Raw genomic sequence first — 13993 nt, 5'->3', positions numbered from 1 at the left:
AGCTCAGCCTCATTAACAGTCGGTGAGCAAAATGTTTTGAGTCACGGTCTTAAATATGCCCCCCCACATCAACTCAATAAATTTGAGACCTTTATTGATGTTAAAAAATTCATCCGCAAGATGAATATTAAAAGACATTTCATTTTAAATCCAATTGGAAATGGCACTCAGGTTATCCATAGGATTCCCCCATCTTCTATTCGACGATCTGGAGTCAATTCAGACGACGTTCCACCTACCATTTGTGCTCCTATTCAACATAGCAATCTGAGGAATGCATCACTATTCAATCCACCAGGCTTTGTTGCTCCTGCGATACAAGTATTTAAAGAACTGGTTACAAAAGATCTTCTGTCTCTTAAAATTACTAAACCTAGAGGTGTTTTCCCTATTCAGACTAACATCAAGAAGATCTGTCAGCGGAATGAGATAGTAATTAGACCTGCAGACAAAGGGGGGGGGATTGTCATTTTAGACAAGTCCCAGTATGTTGAAGAAATGAATCGACAATTGTCTGATAGTTCAACATACACCCCCCTACCTTCGAATCCTACAGTAAAATATAGGAAGTTGTTATCCAATCTTGTGGATCAAGGCCTACATAAGGGGATTCTTAACAAAAAAGAACATGCCCATCTCATACCCATCACACCGCGAGTACCGGTGATATACTATTTACCTAAACTTCATAAAAGTTTAGTTAAACCCCCTGGCCGTCCAATTATAAGCGGAATAGATTCCGTCACGGCCAGGATAGGTAAATATGTAGATAGTTTTTTACAACCCTTAGTGAAATCGACTCCTGCTTTCCTTAGAGACACCACTGAAGTCTTGAATCTATTAAAAGAGGTCCAATGGAAGGATGGCTATATCCTTGCCACTGCTGATGTGGCTTCTTTATACACGGTTATCTCACATCAACATGGTCTGCAGGCAGTGGACTTTTACCTCCAGCAAGAATCTGATATACCACCCTTACAGAAGGAGTTTATTTTGGAGTTGTTAAGATTTGCAACTACACATAACTATTTTTGGTTCGGTGGTACCTTTTTTCTTCAGATCTGTGGCGTGGCGATGGGGGCTAAATTCGCCCCCAGCCTAGCCAATTTATTTATGGCTCATTGGGAACGAGAAGCTATTGATGATCAACCACCCTCACAATTACGACTTTGGAAACGCTATATAGATGACGTGTTAGTCATATGGGAGGGAGACACAACATCACTTGAGGAATTCTTTTTTAAATTAAATTCCAATACGAGGGGTATTTCTCTTCAATATGATATTAGCACCTCCCACATCCATTTTTTGGATCTAAACATTTATGTAAAAGAAGATAAACTGATTACCAACACGTTCTTCAAAGAGACAGATAGGAACGCTTTTATTCCTGTCACAAGCTGTCATCATAGCTCATGGTTAGCCGCAGTACCTAAAGGTCAATTTCAACGCATAAGGAGGAACTGCACTGATATTAAGGACTACCATGAACAAGCACACGTTCTGAAACAAAGATTTTTGACTAAAGGATATCAAGAAGTTTTGATTAACGAAACCATGAGAAAGGTGGAACAGATGGATAGAGAATCCTTATTGGTAAAAAACAGTAGTAAGAACCCTATTCCTTCAGAAAAATTTAGCTGGTCCCTAACTACCAAATATTCAAATCAGCATTTTTCAATTAAAAAAATCTTAAAAAAGCATTGGGACATTCTTAAAAGTGATAAGATTATTGGATCACTTATCCCTGATAATCCAATCGTGATTTTTAAGGGGGCACCTGCTTTAAGGCTAAAAATTGCACCAAATGCTATAGATCCACCAAGAACTATGTCATTTTTCCAGTCCCTTAAAGGTTTTTTCCCATGTCGCAGATGTAATATCTGCAAGGTAAATTCCTTTAGGGAACGGAAATGTACTAATTTTCAATCAACAGCTACTGGTACAATTTATGACATAGATTCATTTATGACTTGCTCAACAAAATACGTTGTTTACATGATTCAATGTCCATGCTCAAAGCAATATATCGGCCGTACTAAGAGAGAACTGCATATACGTCTTAGTGAGCATGTGGGCAGGATCAAAAGCGGGTTCCCTAAACATAACCTCTCGAAACATTACGATAAATTCCATGGGAGACAATTAAAGGGGACAAGTTTTTTTGCCATAGATAACATTCGTCCTCATGGTACATGGCGTGGTACTAATATGGTTCGGGCCATATCTAGGCTCGAAACTCGCTGGATTTTTTCTATGAAATCTTTTATTCCGTTCGGACTTAACGTAGATTGGGATATAAACTGCTTTTTAAATAATTCATAATAAAATTTTTTTTTTTTTTTTTTATTAATTTTTTTATTCCAATTTTAATTATCATAATCATTATCAAAATTTAAATTAATTTATAGATCTTCTCTAATTAAATATAGATGATTTTTATGATATAGATCTTTTCTAATTAAATATAGATTGATTTTTATGATTATGCAAATTTATGATACAATCCTTTTGCATATATTGTTAACCTCCGATCTTATTTTCATTTTTCGATGCTCCGCTACCAGTTATTAAACACCCCCGCGTTCTGTACTAATATAATACGTTATGTACAACATGATTAGAACACTTTTCCATTTCTCGCTACTCAATTATTTTGCCCTCAGTCACTATGAGGACTCTCCCCGAGTTTTCCAGTATCAAACATGGAACCCGTGGGTATTTAAACACCTAGCGCGCTGACGTCAACATCCGGCTTACTCCCCCGTTGAAGTCCATTAGCGACGAAACGATCGTAGGGTGCCGTGACGTCATCGCGTTCCGTCCTGAACGCCGGCTGTGTTTTCCTGACCGAGTAGCGAGAAGCATCGGAACAAGAGATCGGAGACGTTTTGCTATCCATGCTGTATTTATATTGCCTAATTGTAAGTGCAATTTTTATTAAACCCTCTTCTATTTTTAAACGTTATACGCTATGAGAGGTCCTTCTTCTCTTTTTTTTGGTTTATGACTCTTCGGATTGTATGCTGAGCTATACCGTGGTTATCTTGACGGCTAAGGTATTGGGAGACCAGACTTCCCACAGGCCCTATTAGACTGATGCAAAACAGTCTTTTCATCTGGTAAGCAGGCAATCTTATCCTTCCTCACGGGTGTATTGGTGACAGCTTACCTCACATCAATCAAGAGTCTTTCACATTGTCTGCACAATCCACTTCTCTTTCACAAGGAAAATTACTGGATAGAGTCATATGAACTTTGTTTCGTGGCTTTTTAAGACTTTTTCTTCATATATCCATCTGCATTTTTATGTTTTTTCCTATTCTGGCTAAATTTTCAGTTTATTCCAGAATGACTTTTTTTGTTTATTATTAATTTATATGAGCACATTATCACTCACTAGCGCTGCACTGTTTTTTTCTTTTTTATGATTAACAATAATAACCCCCTCTGTATACACCCCTCCCCCTCTGCTACTTAAATGACCAGATCAATATCCCAGGATTTCTGATTCGAAAGTGTTCCTTTAATTTTTTTGAGCAGTGTATATTTGTGAAATTGGACCTAATGCCCACATCTGTTTCTCAAAAAATTAATAGAAGCATTTGTATAATGAATCTATGCAAATACAGATTTCTTTATTATTGATTTGGCTTTTCAATCCTAACCATCTTACATCAGATATTGATGAAATGTTTCACTCATTTTCACTTGCAGAGTAAATCATTAACAGGCTAGGTCTAAGGTTATGAACACACCCAAACGATTTAATGACCATGGTCCTTGGCAATAAATGCCTATTGCCAACCCTCTTGCTTGTAATTCGAAAAAAGATTTGCAAAAAAACGAACTCACAGACACCAACAATGTTGTATGTATCTAATGATATTTTGCTTACAAATATTTACAGTAAAAACACTTACAGGGCACATAAACCCCCTTCGTGCCCAGGCGAAATTTCAGCTTCCGGCACTGCGTCGCTTTAACTGACATTTGCGCGGTCGTGCGACGTGGCTCCCAAACAAAATTGACGTCCTTTTTTCCCCACAAATAGAGCTTTATTTTGGTGGTATTTGATCACCTCTGCGGTTTTTATTTTTGCGCTATAAACAAAAAAAAGAGCGACAATTTGAAAAAAATATATATTTTTTTTACTTTTTGCTATAATAAATATCACAATTTTTTTTTTAAAAAAACAATTTTTTTTCTCAGTTAAGGCCGATACGTATTTTTCGATGTATTTTTGTAAAAAAAAAAAACGCAATAAGCGACTGGTTTGCGCAAAAGTTATAGCGCCTACAAAATAGGGGACAGAATTATGATTTTTTAAAAAATTTTTTTTTACTAATTACTATTTTTTTACAGATGGCGGCGATCTGCGATTTTTATTGGGACTGCGATATTGCGACGGACGTATCGGACACTTTTGACACAAATTTGGGACCATTCACATTTATACAGCGATCAGTGCTATAAAAATGCACTAATTACTGTATAAATGTGACTGGCAGTGAAGGGGTTAACACTAGGGGTGAGGAAGGGGTTAAATGTGTATCCTGGGTGTGTTCTAACTGTGTGGGGGGAGGGGGGTGACTGGGGGAGGTGACCGATCCCTATGTACAAGGGAAACAGATCGGTCTCCTCTCCTCTGACAGCACGTGGAACTCTGTGTTTACACACAGAGCTCCACGTCCCTGCTGTGTTCCCGACGATCGCGTGTACCCGACGGACATCGCGGCCGCCAGGTACACGCATCGGCTTCCCAGCGATGCGCCAGGACAGTGTTTACCCGCTGCGCGCCCCCCAGAGGCGCGCGGGTAATGCACTTTAAATTACGTCCAGTTGGCACCTGAGAGCCGCGCTGTTGACGTCTTTTGTCAATAGCGCGGGTCTCAAGTGGTTAATATCAAGATTGGTCAATCTCTAGTCTAAATCAGTTGAGCATATTTTCAGCATTTCCCCCTTGTATCTCACCTATTTTGTATACAAAAGAATTTATTGAATGAATTTTGTTTAAAAAAAAAAAAAATTTTAAACTAAAAAATAATTTTGAGTGTTAATTGCAATGCTGATCAAAATTACATAATATCACCCCAACAATGCTGCATGTATCTAATGATATATTGCTTACAAATATTTACAGTAAAACAACTTATTCATTAATATCAAGATTGGTCAATCCTTGGTCTAGAATAGTTGGGGATATTTTTAGCACCCCCCCCCCCCTTATTTATTGTATCTCACGTATTTTGTGTACAAAAGCATTTATTGAATAAATGTACGGTATATAAAGAATATTTTTTTTTAAATCATTTTTATGTGTTAATTTAAATGATGGTTCAAATCACACAAAATTATCAATAACCTATACATTTTACTTAACCACTTCATCCCTGGAGGATTTGGCTGCCCAATGACCGGGCCATTTTTTGCAATTTGGCACTGCATCGCGTTAACTGACAATTGCGCGGTCGTGCGACATTGCACCCAAACAAAATTGACGTCCTTTTTTTCCCACAAATAGAGCTTTCTTTTGGTGGTCTTCGATCACCTCTGCCGTTACTGTATAAATGACACTGGCAGGGAAGGGGTTTTCCACTAGGGGGACGAGGAAGGGGTTAAGTGTGTCCTAGGGAGTGATTCTAACTATGGGGGGGCTGCGCTGCGAGTGATACGACAGTGATTCAAAGGGACGTACAGGTACGTCCCTTTGCGCAGCCGTGCCATTCTGCCGACGTAAATGTACAGGCGGAGGTCAGCAAGTTGTTAAATGTTGAATAAAAAGATATGAAAAAAAAAAATTATATTTTAAATAAACATTAAAGCGGGGGTTCACCCGAATTTTTTTTTTTAACATTAGATTGAGGCTAATTACAGGAAGCAGAATCGGGTGTTTTTTTTTAAATCAATGCAGTACTTACCGTTTTAGAGATAGATGTTCTCCGCCGCTTCCGGGTATGGTCTTCGGGATTGGGCGTTCCTATTTGATTGACAGGCTTCCGACGGTCGCATACAGCGCGTCACGAGCTGCCGAACGTCGGTGCGGCTCTATACGGCACCTGCGCACCGACGTTCGGCTACTTTCGGAAACTCGTGACGCGCTGTATGCGACGGTCGGAAGGCTGTCAATTAAATAGGAACGCCCAGTCCTGCAGCCCATACCCGGAAGCCACGGAGAAGATCTATCACTATAACGGTAAGTACTGCATTGATTTAAAAAAAAAAAACCCGATTCTGCTTCCCGTAATTAGCCTCAATCTAATGTTAAAAATTGATTTTTTGGGTAAACCTCCACTTTAACGTTTCCAATACATTTAGAAGGCCACTACATTGTAATACAATTGATTGTGTTGGCACAAACGTTTAGCATTCTATTTACATTCTTCCTCAAGTCAACATCTCAATAAATCCTAAAAAGGTCAGTCCAGCCAAACAAAGTAGGGATCTGATTGGTGAGATATAAGCACTTGAGTTTCTGGATCTCCACACCTGTGTGTGGTTATTATGACAGGTTCCCAGCAGATTGCAGGTTCAGATCTTCTTTACAAAGCCAGGCCACCATTGGTGATTCAGTGATGTCTTACAATGTTGTAGAATATCCCCACACTCTGACCTTAGATATTGCAGCAACATGTTGGGACCAGAAGGGAAGTGGTGTGCTGGTTCTTTTCAAAGAACGGAAATGGACTGTACTCTTATTTTGTTTAGGTCTCAGAAATTTACTGCAGTATCTAAAGTTTGAATGGGGGCTGCATATGATGGGCACAAGTTGAGCACAAAAGGCTGCAAATGATCGGCACAAGTGGCTGCATATGATGGGCACAAGTTGGGGACAAGTGGCTGCATATTATTGGCACAAGTTGGGCACAAGTGGCTGCATATGATGGGCACAAGTGGCTGCATATGAAGGGCACAAGTTGGGGACAAGTGGCTGATTATGATGAGCACAAGTTGGGCACACATGGTTTTATATGGTTGGCACAAGTTGGGGACAAGTGGCTGCATATGATGGGCACAAGTTGGGCACACGTGGCTGCATATGATGGGCACAAGTTGGGGACAAGTGGCTGCATATGATGGGCATAAGTGGCTGCATATGATGGGCACAAGTTGGGCACAAGTGGCTGCATATGCTGCATATGATGGGCACAAGTGGCTGCATATGATGGGCACAAGTTGAGCACAAAAGGCTGCAAATGATCGGCACAAGTTGGGCACAAGTGGCTGCATATGATGGGCACAAGTTGGGGACAAGTGGCTGCATATTATTGGCACAAGTTGGGCACAAGTGGCTGCATATGATGGGCACAAGTTAGGCACAAGTGGCTGCATATGATGGGCACAAGTTGGGGACAAGTGGCTGATTATGATGAGCACAAGTTGGGCACACATGGTTTTATATGGTTGGCACAAGTTAGGGGCAAGTGGCTGCATATGATGGGCACAAGTTGGGCACAAGTGGCTGCATATGATGGGCACAAGTTGGGGACAAGTAGCTGCATATGATGGGCACAATGGCTGCAATCAATATTTTTTCCCCCCAGTATTTTTCAGTTTGTTTGCGCTCCCCCAAAAATGTTGAGCACCAGCCGCCACTGCCCAGATGTCCATCCTCAACCTATGCTTTCTGAGTCTGACCTAAAACAACTACCCCTATACGGATTGATGACATCACTGTATATACTATGAATATACAGGCACACCTTCAGGACTTTGGCTCAAATAGTATTGATGCCATTGTATAACCATGACAGCCAGGCAAGTAGAATTTTTAGAAGATCAGCAATCACATACCACCTATATCTCTCATTACAGATTTCCTCCATGGGCTCTTGTATTCCGTATACATTAGAAATCCATAGATTTTTACTCATGCATCAGGAAAGGGCAGACATAAGGGGAATTTCAGCATGAACCATTTTTGTGTTTCATTACAGAAGAAAATGATATGTTACTTCTGATCATTAAAATACTTTATTCTTGTCTCTTTTCTGTGCTTCTCATTTCGTGTTTAGAAAGGGATAGTCCCATGCAATTACCTGGAACCAGTTGAGTTGAAATTCCAGTCCCAAATTCAGGTAAGCATATGTTATTTAGTAGAAACTAAAGGCCAGATTCAGAAAGAATCGCCTATCTTTAGGCGGGCGTAGCGTATCTCAGATACACTACGCGGACGTAACATAGAGCGGCAGGTCCTGCATTCAGAAAGAACTTGCGCTCTAAGTTACGGCGGCGTAGTGTAAATGGGCCGGCGTAAGCCCGCCTAATTCAAACTAGGCTGGTAGTGGGCGTGTTGTATGTTAATAAATCGTGACCCCACGTAAATGACGCGCTTAACGAACGGCGCATGCTCAGTATCACATCGAATTTCCTCTGTAAATTACGCCGGCTCAATGTTTATTCGACGTGAACGTAACCTACGCCCATCCCCATTCACGGACGACTTACGCAAACGACGTAAAATACGACGCTGTTCCGACGTCCATACCTAACATGACTTACCCCTGCTTTATGAGGGGTAAAGTTACGCCGGACCGACGCCTTACGTAAATGGCATATATAGATGCGCCGGACAGAACTACGTTTGTGAATCGGCGTATCTAGGTCATTTGCATATTCGACGCGGAAATAAACGGAAGCGCTACCTAGCGGCCAGCGCAAATATGCACCCCAAGATACGATGGCATAGGAGACTTATGCCGCTCGTATCTTGGCAACCGTGAGGCGTATATGATTCTTTGAATCAGGCGCCAAGATACGACGCCTCACACTCAGACTTACGACGGCGTATCTGGAGATACGCCGTCGTAAGTTGTTTCTGAATCTGGCCCTAAAACTTTAAGGATCCTAGAACTTATGATTTAAATTTTACGCATTTTATAGTAATTGTGACAGACACAACCAGGACAGTGGCTTTTGGACGGGACTGCAGGGTTGCCTACAGACTATGGGCCTGTGCTTTTAAGGAAGCACTGCTCTTCGTGAGTTTCTACATGGAGCAGAAGAAAGGTGGCGATGAGACGTTTTTACAATTGTTAACTTGTTTTCCAGGCAGCAGAATTAAAACAAGATGAAGGATCAGCCAAAGGTGGTACAAAGGAGGCTGAAATTCCAGCACCACCAACTACTTCTGCCCCTAATATTACTAGGAATCACCAAGGTAAGGCTCAACGAAAGTTGCTTGGCTACTCAAACTTTCTCAGTGATTTCTGGTCTCATTATTTAATAAAGTTCACCCCTTTAAAAACAAAAATAATAAATGCACATTTTGTTGCAGGTAAAAAAAATGTTTTTTTCCTAAGAAGCCTGCAGAGCATTGCACCCACGTACAGCAGATCTCCTGCAGACTCCCAGCATAGTTGTCTCCTCACACAGGCAGGCAGTTACCCGAGAGCAGGGAGATCAATGGATGACAAGGCCGCTCACCAGCTCCCTCGCAGCTCAGTGAAAACTACAAACAATGTCTGAAGATACTTGTAGGCATTAATTCACAGGAGACTGAATAAATGATGTGGCTGTGTGGGTGGATCCCTGCACAGCAGCACAGTTTTCAAATAGTGACAGCAGGTTCCGGAAGAAGATCCCAGGCCTGCTGTCCTAGGGGTGGGGCTTGGGAAAGGCTGCAGATGCTGCTTTAAAATAACAAGAAAAAATTCTGAGACAGTTTTGGGAAACCATTACCAGGTAACCTATTGGGGCAGATCCACAGAGATCTGCACCCGCGCAGAGATACGCTACGCCGCTGTACCTTACCTGGCTTTAGTTCGAATCCAGGAAGATTTTGCGCCGTAAGTTACGGCAGCATAGTCTATCTCTGGCGGCGGAATTCAAATTGGCGATTAGGGGGCGTGTTTCATTTAAATGAAGCGCGTCCCCGCGCCGAATGAACTGCGCATGCGCCGTCCCTAAATTTCCCGCCGTGCATTGCGCTAAATGACGTCGCTAGGACGTCATTTTTTTTTACTTAGACGCGACTTACGTACATTCCGATTCACGGACAACTTACGCAAACGAAAAAAAAAAAATTCTAATTAAACGCGGGAACGACGGCCATACTTAACATGGCAAGTCTAACTATACGCAACGAAATACCAGCTTGAACTATACGCCGGAAAAAGCCGACTAGAGACGACGTAAAGGAATGCGCCGGCCGCTCGTACGTTCGTGGATCGTCGGAAATAGCTAATTTGCATACCCGACGCGGAAAACGACGTGAACGCCACCCAGCGGATGCCGAAGTATTGCATCTTAGATCCGAAGGCGTACGAAGACGTACACCTGTCGGATCTAACCCAGATGCCGTCGTATCTTGGTTTGAGGATTCAAACCAAAGATACGACGCGGGTAATTTGAAAGTGCGCCGGCGTATCAGTAGATACACCGGCGTACTCGCTCTGTGGATCTGCCCCATTGTCTTTTAGGAAACCAGTAGCAAGTAACCTATTGTGTTCACAAGAAATTGTATTTTCAGTGGTATGTTTTCTTGTGTAATCTTCATACGTGGTCACATCTGCTATGGCCACAAAGCTGCTTGCTATGGGCACTGAACAGGATGAAGGGGCCAGGATCACAGAAGAGGGAGCCGAGAAGAGGAGGATCTGGGCTGCTCTGTGCAAATCCACTACAACAGAGCAGGCAAGTATAACAAATACTTTACAATCACTTTAATTGAACAAGCTGAAGTTGGAAGTGGATTGGCTACCATGCACAGCTACATCAGATGTTGATAGCAATGTGAAAAGGCTTCTGTGCTACTAAGTGAGTAAAGTCTTCCAAAATAAACAGTATAAATAATTGCAGCAACAACTATGCAGTGTATACACAACAACAATAGTGAGTCAATGGTGAATTAGGTTATTGCGCAAAAAATACCGCCCCAACACCGGAGTCTTAGAACATCCACAGAAATTTCATTGGCTGCAATGATCCACGGCAAAATGGCATCTCCGCCATGATGCTGGAGACCAGAGACACCAACCACCTACAGGAAAAAAGAGGGGGTGTAATGGCGCTTGCCAATAAGCAATATATGTATCTAACCAGTTCTCGATTTAAATACACAAAACGTGAAATATTAACAAATAATTCCAGTTGTAAACCGTGTTTCACTCCTTATTCCCAAGTGCCCCACCAACCATCAATGGCAGTGATGAGGGGGATGAACCACGTGATAATAATGAGATCCAAAATAAATGATTGACTATTAATAATATCAATCATCAATAACTTACACAAAATTATAATGAATAAACATCCAAATAAAGTGATGGAAAAAATATATCCCTGAAAGGGTGGAACCAAACGTCCAGAAAAAAGACATCGCCGCAATCACTTAACGAACGAGCGGATTCCCCCACACAATTCTACCACACAGCAACTTAGCGCCCTTAACTGTTTGTTCTGGCCGTCGGGGGACTCCATGCCACTGCTGCCCCGAGGCCTGGCCTCGGTGGCCTTGTGGGGAATCCGGGCCTGGTTATATATGGGGAATATTGACAGCGCACCATAATCAATTGTATTTTCTGTTCCCCCACATCCTAACCCCAAAGAAATTTTATATATTTATGACAATAGAATAAAACTAAATAAAAAGCCGAATATACATATGTGCTCGAATTCTAGACCAACAAAACATAACAGCTCCATCTTGTGGTCAAAAACAAGTACTACATACTATTATATGACATATGAGAAATTATATATATAAAATCGTGTATAGAATCTAGCAACATTTTAGAAAACAATTTAGGTCTATATCCAAATTATTTCTTTTTTTTTAGATAATCCTAATTTCCATATGTAGTATATTTTTGTAACCCCTTGCACAAGGAGAGTTTGTGTATGTTCTAGTTGCAAAACTGAACTGTTGCACTAGTCTGGTGGTACACGCTCATTTGGCTCACCTCAAGTGTTGCACAGTTGTACATGTATTACCAGGCTGGTACTCTTGGATTAGCTCCAATTTTTACTGTGCGAGGAGAGCTACGGATTGCCCAAGGCAGAGAAAAAAAAAAGAGTATTTTACCAGGAACTGGAGGCTTATAAAAAGTAATGAATCAATGGAATAGTGCGAGTCCTAATTTGTATACTCAAGGTTTGCGGCTGACGACCATGTCTTTCTTTCCAGATAAACAAGCCCCATCTAACGCCAGAGAGAACTCATCCTCAGCTGTAAGTTCATAAGAGGTTAATTCGGTTTTAAAACCACAAACTAAACTTTTGGTAACAAACTCAAAAGGAATATACCATATAGTTGTATATTTAGGGACAGAAATGGTTTCTTATCAATCAAGTTATATTTTCTATTGTATGAGATCATGACAAGGTCTGGTTGATTGCTATGGACCTTTTATTATAGACAGGCGGACTAGCTTCTTTGACAATCAATATAAACATGTAGTCATGGTACTGTAATTTCTTGCCATTATTGTAGGATATGTATATTGTATGCGATAGATTATATTAGGGCTGTCCCAATACCGATACTAGTATCGGTACCGATACCAAGCATTTCCCTGAGTACTTGTACTCGGGGAAAATGCTCCGATACTTTACCGATACCTGACTTTCCCTGTATCCTCCTCCAGTTCCCCCATCCGTTCTGCTCTCTCCCTCCATGCTCCTGTGTCCCCCCTCTGTGCCGCTGCCGTTCTGCTCTCTCCCTCCATGCTCCCTATCCTCCCTCCGTGCCGCTGCCGTTCTGCTCTCTCCCTCCATGCTCCCTGTCCCCCCTCCGTGCCGCTGCCGCTCTGCTCTCTCCCTCCATGCTCCGTGTCCCCCCTCCGTGCCTCTGCCGCTCTGCTCTCTCCCTCCATGCTCCTGTGTCCCCCCTCCATGCCGCTGCCGTTCTGCTCTCTCCCTCCATGCTCCCTGTCCCCCCTCCGTGCCGCTGCCGCTCTGCTCTCTCCCTCCATGCTCCGTGTCCCCCCTCCGTGCCTCTGCCGCTCTGCTCTCTCCCTCCATGCTCCTGTGTCCCCCCTCCATGCCGCTGCCGTTCTGCTCTCTCCCTCCATGCTCCTGTGTCCCCCCTCTGTGCCGCTGCCATTCTGCTCTCCCCCTCCGTGCCACTGCTGTTCTCCCTTCTGCTCTCCCCCTCCATGCTCCGTGTCCCCCCTCCGTGTCCTCCTCCGCCCCCTCTGTCAGGATGGGGAGTGGCAGTAGTAGCCGCAAAACCTGGCTCCTACCTTTCCCGAATGAACAGAGTCAGTGATCACTAACTCTGTCCATTCATATGACTGAGCATCGTAAACTGTGTTTACGATGATTCAGTTTATGAATGGAGCTTCTGTCTCCTGTCCATTCATTTCCAGTGCAGCTGAGAAAGGGACTGGGGAATCTGTGTCCTTAGTCCCTCAAAGGTGAGATGTCAGGGGTCTGTTATGACCCCTGATATCTCACCAAAGACACTGACACTGACACATCCACCCCCCCCCCCCCCAGAAAGCATTGTAAAAAAAAAAAAGAAATACTGACACATGACATAAAAAAAAAAAAGTATCGGTATTTGGTATCGGCGAGTACTTGAAAAAAGTATCGGTACTTGTACTCGGTCTTAAAAAAGTGGTATCGGGACAACCCTAGATTATATATATATATATATATATATATATATATATATATACACACACACACACACACACACACACACACACACACACACACACACACACATATATATATATATATATATATATATATGTTCCTGAATGTACATGCATAGACAAAGGACAAGTCCATTAAAAGAGAGATCTTCAGAACCAGTACTAAATAATATACAGACTGTCTCCTAATTCTATTTCAAAGGGGGTTATTTACAAATCTTCAAGGGTTGTAAAATACAGGTTGTCTAATTAGACACGGGGGTCTTAAAGATTCATTGAGAGAGTTAAATGTTTATGATAAATATTTCAAAGGGAACAGTGGAACCTCGTATTGCGAGTAACACGGTTAATAAATGTTTCGCAATATGAGCACTGTATTTTGAAAAATCTTG

General features: G+C 42.0%; 1 protein-coding gene across 1 annotated transcript in view; it reads left to right on the top strand.

Moving 5' to 3' along the window:
* The window catches only part of NCF2 (neutrophil cytosolic factor 2), a 63282-nt gene that overhangs the window by 28946 nt on the left and 20343 nt on the right, over positions 1-13993 (top strand). Inside the window, exons 9-11 of the mRNA XM_040360331.1 lie at positions 8016-8078; positions 9052-9160; positions 12128-12171. Of these exons, the coding sequence (XP_040216265.1) occupies positions 8016-8078; positions 9052-9160; positions 12128-12171 (216 nt within the window). The remainder of the gene's footprint in view (positions 1-8015; positions 8079-9051; positions 9161-12127; positions 12172-13993) is intronic.

This window comes from Rana temporaria, chromosome 7, assembly GCF_905171775.1.
Source record: "Rana temporaria chromosome 7, aRanTem1.1, whole genome shotgun sequence".
NCBI classification, from domain to species: domain Eukaryota; kingdom Metazoa; phylum Chordata; class Amphibia; order Anura; family Ranidae; genus Rana; species Rana temporaria.
Note: the sequence above shows the minus strand (reverse complement) of the source record. Positions and strands in the feature narration are given on the sequence as shown.